Source organism: Pseudorasbora parva, chromosome 12 (assembly GCF_024679245.1).
Source record: "Pseudorasbora parva isolate DD20220531a chromosome 12, ASM2467924v1, whole genome shotgun sequence".
Classification (NCBI taxonomy): Eukaryota; Metazoa; Chordata; class Actinopteri; order Cypriniformes; family Gobionidae; genus Pseudorasbora; species Pseudorasbora parva.
In genome coordinates this window covers 32,189,336-32,208,659 of record NC_090183.1, presented here as the reverse complement: position 1 = coordinate 32,208,659, position 19,324 = coordinate 32,189,336, and the positions used below count along the sequence as shown (strand labels likewise).

General features: G+C 37.0%; 1 protein-coding gene across 2 annotated transcripts in view; it reads left to right on the top strand.

Moving 5' to 3' along the window:
* Window positions 1-6,685: 6,685 nt before the first annotated feature.
* Window positions 6,686-19,324, top strand: part of nos1apa (nitric oxide synthase 1 (neuronal) adaptor protein a) — a 136,652-nt gene continuing 124,013 nt past the window's right edge. For both annotated transcript variants that reach the window (XM_067459900.1, XM_067459899.1), the window contains exons 1-2: window positions 6,686-7,194; window positions 7,437-7,508. In XM_067459900.1, the coding sequence (XP_067316001.1) occupies window positions 7,090-7,194; window positions 7,437-7,508 (177 nt within the window). In that variant the 5' untranslated portion in view covers window positions 6,686-7,089. The remainder of the gene's footprint in view (window positions 7,195-7,436; window positions 7,509-19,324) is intronic.

Below are 19,324 nucleotides of genomic sequence, written 5' to 3'. Positions count from 1 at the left end.
CACAATGATGCATAAATAATATAAAGCTAAATAAATAAATACATTTGCCTATGTAGCTGAAAAGTCAAACTGCGAGAACACCACAGGTGCCGGTAATGATTATAATCAGTTGGATTGGATGGGGTGAAATGCTGTTTCATGCATAGGCTACTGAGCTTTTTACACCTTTAAAGACTTGGATTCCCATCCTAAACTTAGACAAAGTTTCAAAAACTAATGTTGGACGTTTGATGGAGTATTTCTGTGTCAAAAATACTCCTTCCATTTTCTCACAAGTTTCTGAGAGTTTTTTTCGAGTATGGGTCGACTTGACGTTAATAGAACTTCTCCCGGTAGGGTGCGCGCGCGACTAGAGCGAGAGAGGAAATGCATGCACGTAAACACTCTCAGCTGCAGATCCAGTCGTCCGTGAACACTTATGTCGGTTATAGTCCGCGCTGCGCTCCACTTTATTCCTATGGGTGACATCAAGCGACTTCAACGCTTCAGCACAGCATTCCGGGAAGGCAGCGCTGCATTTGAACCGATTTGAACGCAGAAATGACGGGAAGCTACACAATATCGCTTCAGTCTAAAGATGTCAACGATTAATCGATGACCGATTAATTGTCGATAAGACATTTGATCGATAAGACTTATCGATCATCGATTAAGCAGGGTCATGCGCGTGCGTGAGGAAACGGGAGGAAAAATGATGCGAGCGTGCCCGAGTTTTACTGCTGGAGTTACACCTTCATCACTGCAAGTTTGCATGTGCATTCGCAGCCTTTTGTTTTGTGCAAATGTAAGTTGTAATATTGTGTTTATTTTGTGATTTATGTGATGTGATTTAGCTGATTTATCTCATAAGGATGCATTTGGTTAATAATTAACGTTAGAGGTGAGCGGTAGTAAAAGCATGGCGGTGATCAGCTTCAGTGTGCAGCTCCAACAGCACTAATAATGACTGATTGGGACTGTCATATTACACAACATTAATGAGAACACTATTGTAATAAAACATTGTGATCGTTAATTATTTGGGTTTATTTGCCGTGTGTTTTATTGCGTTGATCCAGGAAGAGCGCATGCACAACATGATCCACGCATTCTGACTCGCGCATGTAACTTAGTTCAAGTGCACTTGTGCATTCGCATCAGATTGTGCTGAAGTAAGTTATAATATTACATTTATTTTGTGACGTTATATATGTGATCAATCATATAGGATGCGTTTCTTTCAGCGAAATAAAACGCACTAACAAATGGCTTCAGTCAGTGATGGCTACCGGTTTTCATTCAGTGCTTCGGCTTTAGCGCATACAGAGCAATGCATAAAAACTATGATTGGGACAGTCATATTACATTACAGAAATGTGCACACTATTTTAATAAATGGTTGTAAAGTCATTGGGTTTAGGTGCCGTGTTCAGAGCGCCTAGAGCGTGTGAACACCACGCGTCTCCCATTCTGAATATGAATATCAGCAACTCAATTCAAGTTCACTTGTCCATTCGCATCATTTTGTGAAGATATATAATTTGTAATATTTTGTTAACTTTATATAAATGATTAATCTCATATAGGAAGCTTTTTGTTGAGTTAAATAACGCGCTAGCAAAGAGTTTCAGTGTAACCTACCAGTGTTGATTCAGCGCATCCACTTCAGCTCGCGCAGTTCAAACAGCAACGCACGACTAATAACTATGATTGGGACTGCGTTGTTCCAGGAAGAGCGCGTCTCCCATTCTGAAGATGAATATCAGCAACTCAATTCAAGTTCACTTGTGCATTCGCAAAATTTTGTGTAGATATAATTTGTAATATTTTGTTAACTTTATATAAATCTGATTAATCTCATATAGGAAGCTTTTTGTTTAGTTAAATAATGCGCTAACAAAGAGATTCAGTGCCTTACCTTGCCTAACTTAACGATGTTAATTCAGCGCATCCGCTTCAGCTCGCGCAGTTCAAACAGCAACGCACGACTAATAATAACTATGATCGGGACTGTCACATTACATAACATTAATGAAAACAATATTTTAATAAATCGTTTTGAATTAATTGGGTTGAGGTGACGCTTCAGCACGTTGTTCTTGGAAGTGCGTCCACACATTCTGTATAACAGATCTGAGGCGGGGTTCGTGTTGTATTACAGGTTATATTTGGTTTTTAAATAAGTAATTTAATTAAATTATAAATCCATTTGACTGTTTGTTACGATCTTCTATTTTTGAATATATCACATGATGTAGCATGTTGTATACATCTATATAATGTATCCGTTTCAAGTTTTACATTTAATTCAGTAATTCACACACTTTTCCAAAATATTCTAATTTTTGGAGACCTACCTATATAGAATGCATACGTGGAAATGGTTGTCTGGTTAGTTTGGCCATACCTTGACTATTTGGGGTCGATAAAGGCTGTAAATAGGTGGTAGGGTGCCTGCCATCAGTTGTTCTGCCTCCTCTGTCCAGAAGGCAAAGCGCTGCCCTAAGTTCTGCCCATGCCTATTTAAAAGTATGGTACTGTTAATGCAGCACAATTGTAAAGCAGACATTGCAAGCAATGTTTTAGTGCTTGAAATGTGTCCTACCTTGCGATCGAGAATTTCTCCAGGATCTGGAGACACCACCACTTCCGAATAGATGGTGTGTCAGTCTGTAATATACATGTAATATTGGAGTCTTGCATTGTTTGTTTTTTAACATTCTTGGATACATACATTACATGAACTACAACTTACATCCAAAAAGTGAAACATGGCACCCGTACAGATGCAGAGGGCATACTGTTAAAGAGAAAAATAATGACTTTCTGTGATAGACAAACAATGTTTTTACAAAATGAATGCACTTTTTGTAACACATCACTAGAAGATATTAAACATTTATTTTTTGTATTGCCCTTTTTCTATTTCATTTTGGACTGACTTTAAAATAGATATTCCTAAAATTACTATTCCGCCCATTACTCCTAGCTGCTGCTACCCGTCTCCACTCACTTACCTCTTATAGCAAAATTTTTAGCCATGCGTGAGACCTTCTTCTTCAACGCCGCATCCACTAGCCCGTAAACCAAATATCGCTGAACGGCATCGTAAAGGGCAAACTTCTCTGTTTTTCCTCTGAACTCCATTTTCATTCTATAAGAAAAAATATTTTTTTTCTGTCAGAAACCCTTCTCTGACACCAAATCCTGTCAGAAAATATTACATGCTACTGTCATTTCTTCACAACTTTATAAAAATCATGTATGCAATATGAAATAAGGTGAACAATTACTTTAAAAAAACAAATTTCTGTCAGAAACCCTTCTCTGACACCAAATCCTGTCAGAAAATATTACTTGCTACTGTCATTTCTTCACAACTTTATAAAATCATGTAATCAATGTAACCTCTGTTGTCAGTGTCATCTAGGCCTTATCACTTTATTTTTATTAGATTTCTTTTTTAGTCGTGAAGTTAGTTATAATATTTAAACAGTTTGTGCAAAAATAAAAAGTTACTCACCTCTGGAAATAGGCTTACTTTGTTGCCGAGTTGTTGCTGAGTGGATGATTTGCGGGGGGCAGTGGTATTAAACTTGACAGCAGTCCAATCAGCCAATATCTCCAAGGCACATGATGACAAGATGGTAACCTCTGGCCAATGATTTTATGATTTTCAATGATTTGACCCCAAACCCTCCCACCGAGCTCATAATCATACATGCTCCACTCGCCCATAGTCATACTTTGTAATTAACAACAATAATAATAAACATTTTAAAAAAAAATCGCCCATAGTCTGCAGCCAGACGCTTCTCTTTTCTTTTGCTGTGAGTGAATGAAAGTCTCGTGGTATAAATATGCGCATGCGTGGAACAGATCGTGCAGTGTCGTAAATCGTTGCAAAACAGTATTTTCATTTGCGCATGCGCATTTTCTAAAGAGTCTACTACGCATGCGTAGAACGGATCGTGCAGGTGGAACGGATCGTGTACCGACACGTGTCTCTATTAATGGAACTACAGTGGTCCCTAGAGGCGACACCCACCAACCACTGGCACAATGGCTTAAGCTGAGTGTGAATTTGTGTGCCAAACATTTGAAATTATAGTTACATATCACATATTTGAGCTTCATGTTTTACAAATTATTTACTTCAAGAGTAAATCCAAAAATTACCGAGATCGTAAAGTCTTCATCTTGTACACGTTTTAAAAGAAACATAACTTTACCGTTATTGAACTATTTTAAAGTGATGCCCTATAAATGAGATTACTAGTTATCAAAGTCCTTTTAGATCTTTTTGAAACCTGTGAAAGTTACTTACCGAAGCTGCTTAAGTTAAACTTCTTTCCTCGTGATGACACTATAATAAAAAACATTTTAATACCTTTCCTTTTGGTGGTGTTTTACGCTATGTACGGCAAAATTATGTGATTTTATTTTAAGCTTTGTATCCTACGTATCCATTTGAAAGTTAAATACACAAAAATAAAGCAAATACATTTTAATGGTGTCTGGAGTGTGTTTTTCTCTATAGTGCAGCACTCGTATTCAGAGTTAGACAGCATATTTTTCAGATAAACGTGCAATTAGCTTGTTTCAAAAACCAGCAACACATACAGAACGCTTTAAAAAAAAATACTCAAGGCCATATATTAGCAATTTACCACTGACAATCTAGCTACTATAAAGCCCTAGGAATTAAGTGTTTTGTAATATAACTTGCTAAACAGCATGACGGTGAATTTACAAACAAATGAAAGGAGACACTGTATCATTTGATTTCTTTATTAACATCATTGTTTAGCAATTATTTCTAGTAGCCGAAGGAATCTTTTCTTTCTCTCACTTCTTGGTTAAAACACGGGTGGGTGTGTTCATCAGCCCCTGCAAAATCAACACAGAGATTAACATGTGATGAGCCATGGTCAGTCTATTAATGCTAACGGTAACGTACATGGACAAGCTGAGGTAACTTAAACTTGTTAACAGCAGTTTGCTGTGTAACCAACAACATTTTGATAATATCAACACTGGTAAAGGAGAAATACATCGTTTTAATTTACTGAAGTTGTGTAATTATCTCATTAAACTGCTAAACAACGAACGTCTTTGTTTTGTGAAAACAGTGCTATCGGTAGCTGATTTACATTAGTCTACTAATGATAAAACTATAATTTTTCTGAATTGGCTGGAAAAGGAAACCCTTACTTTACATCATATAAACTTCTAACAAGACAGTCGTTTACTTATATGATGTTAAACAAATACAATTTAACCACAAATAAACAAAAAGTTGTTTATAAAGTACTTACACTTGAAAACAGCTGCATCTCCGTTTTCCGCCATTTTCAAATATAACGCCAGCTCCTCTCTCCTGTGGCATCATGGGATAGTAAAGTGTCCATCGTATGCGCACTTCATAATCTCGCCGGAAGTAGTATGCCATCCGGGTACTTTTCGCATACTGTTTTTCGAATTCTATGAATTCGGACATACTACTCTGCTCGCGTACTGTTTTTCGCATACTATATAGTATGGAAGTACGCGATTTCGGACGCAACCACTCTGATGTGCAAAACCGCTACTGCTAAGGTTTAGTCGCATACAATAGTCCATAAACCAAATCATGTCCTCATAAACTGCGAGTAAACACACACAAAAGTTGACAGGCCACTAAATACAGTACATACCACAGAGACGGACGTCCTGCTGTTGCTGTTTCTCCTGTTCAATTTATTTCAGCCTCAGATTTGATTCTGGATCATATCTGTATTAGTTGAATCTGATCGATAGCCAAGAGTTTCTCCAGGCTTGAGGACGTCACCGCTTTGTGTCATTCCTTAGCTCCGCCCACACGCCTCCAGCCGCTCGTTTTTTTCCGGTACAGCATATTTCTTTTATAAATATAATAAAACTAAGGAGATATGAAGGATGCAATACTACTCTTCAGGTACTCAAGATTGACATGAGATTGACTGAAACTGAGTGTCACCCCATCAAACAGGGATGCAAGGGACAGTGGAAAAAAAACTGTCAACAAATTTATTTTTTTTAAATGAAGAAATGTAAATAAAAGTGTAGAAGTTGAAGAAATACAAAGGTTTGAACTCTTTAAAAGAGGTTTAGCTGCAGTTATGTCGAAAAGTAATATTGCTTATTTAAATTTACTCAAACGTTCTGTCATCATTTAGGCCTACTTTGTATGTTTTATTTTTATTTTTAATTTTTTTTTTTTTGAAGAATTTTTAAATAGTTAAATAGTTTACTCAAACGTTCTGTCATCATTTAGGCCTACTTTGTATGTTTTTTTTTTTTTTTTTTTTTTTTTTTTGAAGAATGTTAGGTAACCACACAGTTGATCCATGGGGTCTTGATAGGGTCAAAAAATGAAAAATCTGTCCTTACCAACCCTCTTAAGTTGTTCCATACCTGCATGACTTCATTTCTTCTGCTAAACAAGAAAATATTTAAATAATGACATAATTTTCACTTTTGGGGCTACTAATATAGCCTATTTCAAATCCTCTGGAGAAGCAACATTTTGCCATCTCGTCTCAACTATATCCACAGACAATGTGCCGAACTCAGCCACTAGGTGCCAGACTCCGCTCTCCTTTGAACACCAGTGTTGGTGTTGAATACGAAGCGGTGTGTTTTTCCCTCCTCCTCCAAACCTGAAGCCGTGTTCCAATGAAAGCAGGTGGAATTCCCCCTTTCAACCAATGGCGCTCTGCCCTCGCAACAATCCCTTCGAAAAGGATGTGTGGGCTCGGTTATGGCGCTGGCGTGAAGTTGTTGGGAAACGGACAAGCCCAGGAAGCAGGATTTTGGCACTATACACCAGCTAAAGCTTAGGGCTGCCAGCTTGAATGGGAGCAAGTGAGCAGACCATTCAAACGTACACCTTGGGAAGCCACTTCGGCGACGTCTGATTGAAGATAGTGATTTCTACAAAAGTTGCTCTGTCAAAAGCGAGCACGCATGAGAAACAAGAGTGACCTCGGGCTAATAAAAAGGCATGGATTGCAAGAGTTAGACTGAGTTCCGACTCCCCTCGAGCTGTTTGCTTTTTCAACTCTGGAGAAGGACGTAAAAACAGTCACCATGCCTGCCAAAACAAAATACAATTTAGTCGATGATGGACACGATCTGCGGATTCCTTTACATAACGAGGAAGCGTTCCAACATGGGATTAACTTCGAAGCAAAGGTAAGTTTCTTTTGACATGAAGATGTTTTTGTTTTTTGTTTTTCAGACGAATATTTTATTTAGGCTACATCCTGTTTCAAATCCTGTTTCCAGTCCCAAAGTTGTTTGTCTTTGTTGTTGCCACTTGTTTACATTCTGTGCCAGTTTAACCAAGCGCGTGAATCCTGATATCACATCTAACGTTAGTTGAACTTGTCGACAGGAGATCTAATAGATTTCATCTCATTGGTTTTGATTTCCAGTATATCGGTAGTCTGGATGTGGCTCGACCCAATAGCCGTGTGGAGATTGTTGCGGCCATGAGGCGAATAAGGGTGAGTTTTTATGGCACCGGTTTACTTTTACTGCTTCCTAAAGTCGGTTTAGCTTGCAAAGTTGACTAATGTCAGTATTTATATGTGGGCCTATCGAACTGCCGCATTTGCAATATTCCAATAAAGCGTTTCGACGTGACTTAGCCTCTATTCCGCACGGGTGGTCTTCATGCCTCGAGCAGCAATCAACATACAAAAGCAGGACAGATCAATGAGCAAATTGCTTACAAAATGAAAGGATGGGATATTGATAGTCCTGTCAAAGTTGCTTTCATAAACGTACACCAGTCCTGTAAGTCACGTCGCCCTTGGCTATCACAGATTTTGTGGATTTTCATGTGACTAAACAGAGAAGGGCTCTTTGAAGTGGGGGTCTTTGAGTAAAGCACTTAAAGGGCCAGTTTTGGCGCCCACCAATCACGGGTGACGAGAATGCACTGGCTTCCTGTGGCAAGACAGTAATCCTACACGTTGCTTTATATTTGTTATATTTGGTTTCAACACATTCTTGGTCATTTGATTAGTACAAAATTAAAAACCTCACATGTACCTAAATGTTCGGTAACCGGGGTCCCCAAGTAGTGTTCATTCCTTCCTGCACTCAGTAGGTGATATCTGGTAAAGTTCACTTCACTAAGCATACTTTTTTGAAATCCTGCAACATCATCAACTTAGGTAGAAATTTATACATGGAAGCCTGACAAAGATCCTTATTTTAAAGAAAAACTTCAGATGGATTTAGAGGCTTTTGCATCTGTATGTCATTATATACATGTGAAACCTTTGTGAAAACTTTTTACTTTTCATTTTTCTTTCTTTCTTTATATATTTATTAATGTCTGTAATGTTCTTAATTAAGAAAATTCAAATAAAAAAATGTCACCTAAAAAGTTACTAAAGTGGAATTAATAACTTTAATTTCCTTCTCCTGAGTGTTGGGTAAGTTACTTAAATCACACACACACACACACACACACATATATGTATATATATATATATATATATATATATATATATATATATATATATATATATATATATATATATATATATATATATATATATATATATATATATATATATAATACTCGCTGCTAATTGCATCTCAACCAGTATAGTTCAATTACTGGTTTGAATGTAACAATTGAAAGGCTTTTTTTGTTTGTTTTTGCAACATCCTGGTTTCCAGCATGGAAGCAGACACCAGGTGCAAATGATCCTATTAACCTTTTCAGTGCACTGGACCCCCTGCAGTGGTCTGCTGGCTAAGGGACAACCATGCTTTACAGGAGGGAAATATCGGGCTAACACAAAAGTTACACACAATCACCCTAGTGGTAAAATACTTTTAAGTTTAAGCTGTGACAGCATTTTATTCAGCTTGCAGTAGACTGCCCGATAAAAAGACACCACATAGTAACATGTAATTTTTTTGCCGCTAGAGATGGCTTATTCAAAACAAAGGCGCAGCTTGATGACGCCTTGATTTTGCAGAGCTTTTATTATGCGGGAGACGATAACTTCCGCTTTTTCCGGTCATGCGTATAATGTTTTATTATATTAGATACAATATTTGAGTGTGTTGAAAGTTATGTTATAATGCTTCTCTGTGCGTTTGCTTGAAACAATTGTTGGTTTAACTTAATTAACCTGGTTGCCTTAATTTTTAGTTTATTGAAATTAAAAATTTGAGTTGATATAATGAAGGAAATTTGTTTAATAAATAGAAACTCACTCAATAGAAATGGAAATATTATTGTATCTGAACCACATAAAATATTTAATAATTCATGAAAATAGCACTATTTGGCATGTTTCACTGCTTCATCAGAAACAAAAAAAAACATACAATTACCCAATATGATTACAAAATATTTTTATAATATTTTAATAAAGGTTGTCGAATCTCAATTTTTTCATTGTATTAACTCAATTTTAATTTCAATGAACTCAATTTTAAGGCAACCAGGTTTATTTCTAAATATTTTTTTTTACAGTGTAGGCATGTTAAAACATGGTATTCGCTGTAAAGCACAAAAACGAGATTTAAACAATAAGACTAACTCTGTTGAGCTATATAACTGATTTGTTTTCTATCATTGAATGTATCCAAACAGTTGCTCACCTGTCTAATGAAACAGAATATTAAAGCGTTTTTTTCTGTTTGTTTCCAGGGTAACGTGGGTATGATGTAATTTATAGGTGACAGACACACAGAGTGTGTTGGTTAAAATAGCTTATTTCTCTGGATTTAGGTATTCTTGGAAACATTTGGAAAAATGTAAGCACACAAGTCAACAAAATTACATTGTTCTATTTTGAAAATCTTACATATTGTTAGCCTGACAAGCCAGACCCACATCAAGATGTTTGGTCTGGAAACTCACCATAGACAGGGCTCAATCCGAGAGGTGGGATAAACGGTTGTCTTTCAAACTCCCTCTGCACGCGATAGGATAGAGCTACACCAACCAGAGCAACAAAGATGAAACGGAGCTAGTTGATAGATTAAACATTTGCCCTATCCGGTCGGCAAAACTCCGAACACATCTTCCCTTTTTAAGAATGACTTCAGTGCCGTTCTTTGTTCTTTTCTCAGAGAAAAGCTTAACTCCAAGTCTTCCAGAGTCGCGGTCAAAGCTGATTCGAAAGACCACCGTTGGCCAGTTTCTGTGTTTACTAGAAGCATGCAAACGCAACTCGGCCGTCGTCATTATGGCCCCGCCCACCGACTCTATACACGATGTGATTGGCCCGACAAGAGTTAGGGGATTACAGCTCAGAAGGGTATTGAGAGTTGCTAGACGACACTCGCGGGCAGATTAGATTTGCTGCAGCTGGGGTGCGTCTAGATTTTTTTAGGCAAACATATTGTGCCTTTATCAGTGAATCTGAAAAATGTTTCTAATGGATTTCATATACATTTTAACACACTTTTCCTTTTCTTCACAAGCCGAATTGTTGATTACTTAATTTGTAGTTAGTTACTGCAACTGTTGTTGCCCTGCAGAATATTGTGAGTCATAATTACTTACCAGACCAAACATAACATGTTTTTCTTTTCAGATTATGGGGAATGTTGAATAGATTTCCTTTTGAGGGACATTTTTACGCAATAATGTTGACAAAATAAATGTTTCATGTTTGAGTTCAAGTCCCATTCACCATAATTTATTTGGTAAGCAGCTTATTTGTATTGTTACTGTCTATTTTTTATTGTTATATGTTTGTTGCTGTAGTGTTGTTGTGTACATTAACAAAAATACGGCATTGGCATATAAAAATATGTTCCACCAGAGGACATTTCCAATAGTCCAAGGAGTACATGTAAACTCTACAGAATGCTTTATTTCTGTTTGCAACTTTAGATTAAAATTACCAATGTGAAAAATTCATGTAAAGAGAATAGTGCAAAAATAGTACATGTTTCAGTGCTTTCGGTTCAGTGGTATTACAGTTTGTAGGATTGCATATGGTGTCTATAAATGAAAGGACAGCATTTTAATGGCTGTTGGAAATAATTTCCGTTTTATCTGCCTTTGATATCTTTGCTATCACTCTGATAAAGGAACTTGAGTTGAAGAGATCCGGTGAATATATTGGTTCAACTTTAAACAGATAATGTAGGAGTGGAAATATTAAGGGGAGGTCAGTGCCTCAGACATTGTGGACAATAGCTATGTTTAAAAAAAAAGAATAATAAAAAATGCAGGCACTCTTTGTGTAGGAAGAGGTGATTTATAGTCCATTGGGGAATTAAAAGCTGTAATCATTGGTCATTTTCACCACACCCAGATTAAATTTACCCTGTATAATGAGCTGGAGTCTGAAATGTTTATAGCCTGTTGTCATGCTTTATTCGGTTATATACACTGCTGTTAGTGGCGTATAGATGTATATATGTAATATGTGCTGAACGCCTCGCCTCAATAACAAAATAAACACACAACAATTTTGAGAAAACGGCAAGCATTTTAATAAAGCATAAAAAAATCATCTGATCATAGCAACGTGGATGTTTGCTTGAGTTCTGCAATTGGGTAATCCAGTCACATCACGTTTATTTATATAGCACTTTATTGAATATATTGCTTAAAATCAAACAGCTTTACCATATTAAACATGAAAAACTGTCAGTAGCTCTATTCGAATGGTAATTGTTTCTCATGTAGACATCCGGAAAAATAAATTTGCATGACGCCTGAGTGATAACTGAGTGAGCGAGTTTTGTGATCCTACGAACCTGGAAACACCCTGCTCACGTCATTGGCATGATTGTCTGTTTTAAATAAAATGTCATATGTTTGCCTTGGTATAAAAAGAGTAAACTTATAAATATCTTAATAATTTGTTTTATTTATTTAGGGTGCTTTCACACCTGCCTCATTTAGTTCGGTTGAATCGTACTAGAGTTCGTTTCCCTCTTTGGTGCGGTTCGTTTGGTCAGGTCTGAAAGCAGCAATCGCACTCGGGTGCGCACCAAAAGCGGACCAAACAAGCGTACCGAGACCTCCTTGAAGAGGTGGTCTCGGTACGATTTCAAACGAACTCTGGAGCGGTTTGTTTGTGGTGAGAACGTGATCCGACCTCAAACAGAACCAACTGCAAAAGTACTGATCATTTTTGGACTGAACCAGCTGCCGTAGTTAGCTGCGCTGACATTGTGTGCATGATATTATTACCTGATAGATCGTTGGCAATATTTTCGGAAGATGGAAGCATGTCAAGAGTTAATAATTAATGCACGCCTCCGCTTGAAGTGACGAGTGATGCGCGCTCGCCGTCTGCAGTGCATTAGAACGTTGTTTTCATGTCGCATCCGCGCTTCATTATAGAAATGTTTTGTTTGCATACTGTGGTAAATACACACCGTGTAGTAGATTATGGCCAGGGACAAAACTGGCCCGCGTAGTCGTCTCCTTATTATAGTTTGCTGGCTTTGCCTCTTCTGTTGGAATTTTCCCACACGTAAATTCTGACCAATCGAAAAGCAGTTTAGGAAATACGCCATGGCCAATGAGTGATGTGGATGTTGTCACGTGCCTGCGTTTTGGTTCGTTTCAACTGATTCGGACCAAAGCAATCAGTGTGGTGTGAAAAGCAACCAAAAAATCTGAAAAATGCAACAATGTATAATTGTTTGCCCTTGGTTCGGACCAAATGAACCGAACTAGAGATGTGAAAGCACCCTAAATTTTAAATATGAAAGATTTTTGTATCGCATTTTATCTCAAAATAAAGGATGTTATGTTAAAAATGTGGAAACGAGCAGAAATGACTTCATACAGCCTCTTATTTACATGAGGTAAACAAAAAGCTGCTTGGTTATTTTAACCTAATTGCTGCCGTAATGACGGCCCATTTTGAATGTTTACATGCTTTTCTGCTCTTTCTCTGTTTACTGTTGAAATATATTGTGCTTGTAAATGCTTTCCAGCATTTCAGTAATAAAAGTGTAGGCTAGATCTTTAAAATGCATTTAAATTACAGCGAAGCTCAACCGTACGGTGCGCCACAGTGGTCAAAAGGTATAAACAGTGAATTTTAAAGGGATCTCTTCTTGAAAGCTCAAAGATGTGGGTTCGGCAATTAAATTACCACACGACCTTGGTGTCTGTCAAAAAACAGTAGGTAATTCGGCCAAGGATTTATACTCGGGTTAATCACAGACTAGCCCCTATAAATGATGAAAATACCTTACGACCCTATGAGAAACAATTACCAACCGAATAGGGCTAGTGCCTCATTTTATCAGAAGTAAAACTTAATTTTCTACTATAAAGCAGCTCTCCAGTGTGTTTACATTTTCACTTACGGACGTGAGGTCTGACCTTAACGAACTAAACAGGAGAAATGAACCGGACAAGATTTTAATGTGAAAGAATCTGCACTGACCAATGGTAGTACAAAGGTGTTTACAAGCCATAGCGAACTTAAAAACGGCACATTGATTAGCTGACTGATTAAGTGATGTCGTGAATAAATTCCTTTATATAAAGGTCTCTCCTCTTAAGGCTGCAACATACTCCGCAAGAACAGAGAAAAAAGTTCTCGCTCCTAGGGCTGCGAGATCAAAATAACGGCAGCTTGTTCTTGACACATCGCCTGAGCAGAACTTTTTTCTTGCAGGTGTCTGAAAACTATTGTGTGATTGGTCACACATTTAACGTGGGCATGGTTAATGCGGAGAAACACAGATGATCGGCACCTGCTATTCTCGTGAAGTATGGAATGCACTGGCCAGAACGAACTTTGTTCTTGTTCTTGCCCCATCAAGAAAATGAACAAATTTCTTTGTTCTTGCAGAGTATGTTCCAAGGTAAACACTGTGGAAGTGGAAATGTTGACAACTTACTTTATAGTTACTGAATATAATTTTTAGGAATTTTCTTAATGGATTCAAGCTAAAATTGGGTGTTCTTTCCTTATTGTGATTCACTGTTGTAACTGGTCGATACCAGTCCCAGCTGAACCCTGTCTGAAAAATTAATTGCCTTATGTTCATATGGCAGCATGCTTTTAAAGACATTCCCTGCATCTGAATTTGAATACCGTAGCTCCCCTTTTCAGTATGAAACAACAGTAACAGTATGTTTAAAAAATTATTTTTTTCATACATTCTACAGATTTCTATAGATTATCTACAAGGGTTAGGAAGAGGGGCTAGGGGCAACATTTGGGACAGGACAGCTTTTAAGAATAGATTTTTTTATGTTGTCCTTTAGTTATGTTGGATGAAAGCTGAAAGGTCTTGAAAAGTGTGATCCAATGATCCTTATTGGTTATCCTCTGTCCCCCTTCATCAAACCCATTTGGATGAGATGCTTAATAGTTTAGTTTAACTGTTCCTGTTTGTTCGGTGTAACTTTGTTTGAGTTTAAAGTTGCAATGAAACAGAGGTAGCAACAGATCTTTTGTTCTGTATTGTGACATGATACATCTGAGTGTAGATTATCGGAAGAGAAAAAATGTTAGGCAGGGAGTTGGTTCTATCTATGCATCTGCTTTTTATTGGATGTTGAGATATGGCCTCAAAAAGTGAAGCCAGAGGTGCCAGGTGACCAGTGCAAGTCCAGAACAGACATCGGCCAAAATAAAACAAAAAACAGCCCGTTGCCAATCATGTGTTTGGAGTAAAAACACTGCCTTATTTTCAGTAGTGAATAAAAAAAAAATCAGTCTGCTGTTTTTGTTTCGTGCATGTATGTAGTAAAATTTCACAAACCTAAGGCCATGTGTCCACCAAAGTGGTTTTTCACGCTGTTGGCTGACGTTTTCAATGAGAGCGCCGCGTTTTTAGAACGCCTGGAGTGCACCGAGGCGTTGAGCGCTCCCATTTTTTACTGGTCGCCAAGAGTTGTTGAATGTTCAACTTTGAGTAAAACGCAGCGCTCATCACTGTCACTTTTCACCCAGCCGTCCAATCACAGTGGAGGAGGGGCGGGACAAACGCAACACAGACCAACCGCCACATTCTGCGTGTCGTCATCAGATGACAACAAGCAATAATAACGGAACAAAATTATTTAAAACAAATGCCAGAGCAAATACTTTACATTGTATCTGCAATTTTATATAGAATTAATACAGGAACAAACTACCTGTGTAGGTCTTTCTAATTTCACGGTTTTTCCGTATCTTAACAACAAGTAAGTCTCAAATGAGGAGAAAAAGCGCTGCCTGTCAAAACGCTCTCAAGCGCTCACAGCGAGGCGTTTTCAGCTGGCTAAAAACGCTTTGGTGGACACGGCCTAAAGTTAGACCTTTCTGTTTTTGCTTTAAATCTTGAAAGTATAATTTAAATAAACAACTGCTCTTGTTACATGTGTATAGCATCTTTGTTTGGATCGTGATTTAAATGCAGTGGTTGACTCTAATTTTAAATCGCTACTAGTTTTTGTTTAAGGTCAGTTTAGAAGTTCTTTAATACAGCTATATATATATATATATATATATATATATATATATATATATATATATATATATATATATATATATATATATATATAATATATATATATGCTTAAAGGAATGAAGGGAAAGAAATGGTTTCTGGCAATTGGTATATTGGAATCGGCCTATTTGCTTGTAAAGTCAGCCAAAAGAATAAGCCATAAAAAAAACATGATCAGTGCATTCCTAGTGAATTTTTATTTTATGTTATTCTGACTATTATTTATGTTATTCTGACAACAGGACTGTAGGCTATTTGCCCATTTTTCTAGCTTTCAATCAAAATGGGTAAACATGGAGGTCTTCATTAATATTCACTTTTGTTAATCTAACTTAAACTGGATGACATTTGACAGTGCCATACAAAATCTGCCCGTTAGAAAGACTTTCGGCCAGTATCCATTCTGTTGATGTGCCTCCTTTTGTTTCCAAAGAGCCTCTTTGGATTTAGAAAAGCTCTCTATCCCCTCAAGAACTGAACATCCTCTGTGCAACATTGACTAGCGTCAGAACAACAAAGCCATAGGATACTCGAGCACGTCCCCTTCTTAACCATAGTAACGGAGAACAGTAAATTGACTCATAACTCTCCTCCTTTCTCCTTGGAGTGTCTTTGCCTTGCGATCTGTTATACGGATTGTTTTCACCCCCATCAAGCACAGGGCAAAATTTCATCTTAATGTCTTTTGTGTGTGGTGTTTTTTTTTTTTTTTTTTTTAAATACACTTCCTTTCTGAGACCTTTCCTTGTAAAAAAAATTATATTCTGGCCTAATTTGATCCTCCTTTTTAATTAACGTCTCCAGTGGCTCAGAGGTATAACTCATTCCATGTGATTTTCTTTCTTTTTTTTCTTTTTCTGAGGGTAAAAAAGTCATTAAGCATCTCGGAGATAAATCCAGCAACAGGTTCTGTTGCATATTGAATTTTATTTTAAAGCCAAGGTTAGTGTGATTAATAATGTCCTTGATGCTAAGAAATCACTTGATGATAAATTAAAAACAAAATCAAGAAAACACCCACTTGATGCAGTTAATTCAAGTTTAATGGCCCCCGGCATAGCACCCACTGTAATCCATCAATAAACACCACATCTATTGATCTGTGGCTTTTTTATTTTAATAGTAAAATGAGTTTATCCAAACTCGGTTTTTACATTTTGCATGAAAATCTTTCAACATTAAATATGCCCAATGAATACTTTATATTTTTGAGTGGTTCAGTCACTGTGAATGCCTTTAGACTGTGATGCTTCGCTCTCCCTTTCTCTTTACAGCTCTCTTTAGTGTTGCATTTAATCCATGTCATAGCCTGGGGTGATTTACTGTCTTGTTGTGTTTATTTGAATATTTATAGCTCGAGCAGTCTTTTGGTTTCTGATCAAAGACATGGGTTGCCTCATCAAGACGTTAGAGATGCCATTTTAAGATTGATAGAAAAAATATCAGCAGTTATATTAACAGTTATATAATCATTATAAAGACTGAGGTATTTCTCATTCCTGCTGTAATTATTTTTAAAAAATCAATACAGATTAATACTTACAATTAAAGTTATAAAACATTCAGTCAAGAGCAGAGAGTGATTTTCTTTGTCTTTTGTTCTTTGATTAACATAACAATCAGCAGCAGGAATAGACTGCTGTCCCTTTAAGAGTTTATGCATGGATTCAAAATGCTGTTACACAACATATATTAACGTAAAGTATACAGTTAAACACACTGACTGTCTTTAACTGAATACTCGCCAAGACGAGCATTTTGCGATACGTATGCATGTATTGGAAGCGCAGTAAGCCACTGATTTTGGTACTTGCGTGACACATGCTGTTTGAGACTGAAGAGCAGCTTTTGGTGTGAGCGCGAAACCGGGAATGACTAAAATTGTGCACAATACAAGCACTATTTAATCCGAGTCAATGAGATGTGAAAGGAGGTGTGTGTGTGTCACTTTGCTGTCGAAGAGAAGAGAGCAAGAATTGCCCATGTCACTGGCAACAAAAAAACTGCTCTGAATCGGAAAGACGAGAGACTGGCCGATAATAAGGAAAATCGTCCAATTTCGGTCTCTGGCGGTTGGATTGGTGCATCTCTACAATTTATTAATTTACATAAGTCATAATGTGCCCCCCCTGGAAGTTCGCTGATCATTTATGGTCAGGATTAAGACATCATTTAAAACTGAAGGGTTTTCTTTTATCTGTGTTCTTGCAATAAAATCAAAACATTGTCCTTTTGACCGACAAGATTCTGCTTTCTGCCATCACGGTTTCCTTACCGTGAACTTGTTTGTGGAATCTCAATATATTACTTGTCGCAAATGTTTTTATTAATCTGTTAATTATTATTCAAGTTAAATATTTTCAAATATTTTAATAGCCGTATTTATATACATAACAATCTTCTAGTTAACGGTTATTGATTGGTTAATTAGCGTAGTTGTTGGTCATGGAAAAAAAAGGGAATTATTGAGCAATTGGAAAATTGTGAATGGTCAGTGGGCCAGCGGTTACAAATCATCAACTCACAACGACTTGAATTTTCTCAGCCCCTTGGTGCTGCTTCTCAAAATCAGAAAGCTAAAAATAGCTGCTTTCAAAGCCGGTGGTTTTACAGTCCAGCTTTGGCCACCTTCATAGGCAACAACAGCATAGTCAATGTTGGAAGGCATACTGCATTAATATGCATTATTTGTAAAAGGCAAATAAATTGCCATTCTTCATTTGATGGATGTTAATTTATTACATTATCAGAAATTTGCTAGATGTGTATGTGGATTTTTGCCAAGTGTTCTTTTTGTATTAAAATTAATTACACGTCATAGTGCACTAAGTCGTGACATGCTGTCATTAAATCAGAGGAAAGCCTTCTTTATGCTGCTGAAGTAATGAGCCAGTAGTCAATATGTGAACACAATCATACCAGTGCACATTGTCTTCTGTATAAAGTCTTTCCAGACCCGTCATGTCAGGCTGTCTCTGGGGAGGCAAATTATTTGCACTTGCTTTTAAAATAGTATACTTAAGCAAATGCATTAGTTTTTCCTATTCTCTGAGTCTTTTCTCCACATCACAGCTGGAGTCCCTACTATGGCCCCATGTGTTATCTTTCATTATTCTCCGAACCAACTTCCATTTTCACTATTGGAAAAGTCATGCAAAGAAAGAAACTGAGAAGAACGTTCAGAAATACAGTGATACTGTATAAGAAAGAAATACTTTAATGAGTAGACGGATATCTTGTTCTTTCTAGTAAAACACAAGAGCAAAGGTTATGCAGAACTACTGCTTAAGTATAAAAGTGGCAGAATGTGAAAAATCAATTACCATTAACTGCAGCTCAAGCTACTTCTGCTTACCATTGTGTCAGCTCAAACCATGGCATGAAGATGGGAAAAAAAACATTCAGAGAAAGAAAGAGAACATGTCAAGGGGGGTTGATACAGGTTTTTGATGTTGTCACATGTTTTTTTTTAACCATGTTTGTCATTGCGATGGCTCAAACCATGCGACGGGTCTAATGAAGTAATTTACAAAGGAAAGATAAAGTAGCATAAACAAAAATGAGTAAACAATGCCACTGCTCAGAACTAGTTTATTCATTCACTAAAGACGACAGAATAATAAAATAAATGACGGACCAACAAGGAAAAATTTCATGCTAGTAAATATACTCTCATCATGCTCTTTCTTATCAGATTTACCATTATGGCAGCTCAAGTTTAAAAATGTATGCAAAGAAAGGAAAGGAGAACTAGTTCAGAAATGCGGTTTTGCGTGTTAAATACAGAAATAACTTGTATTTTGATGTATTCGTAATATACAAACCATTCAGATTTGCCTTTTTGGGGGCCTATTGCACAAAA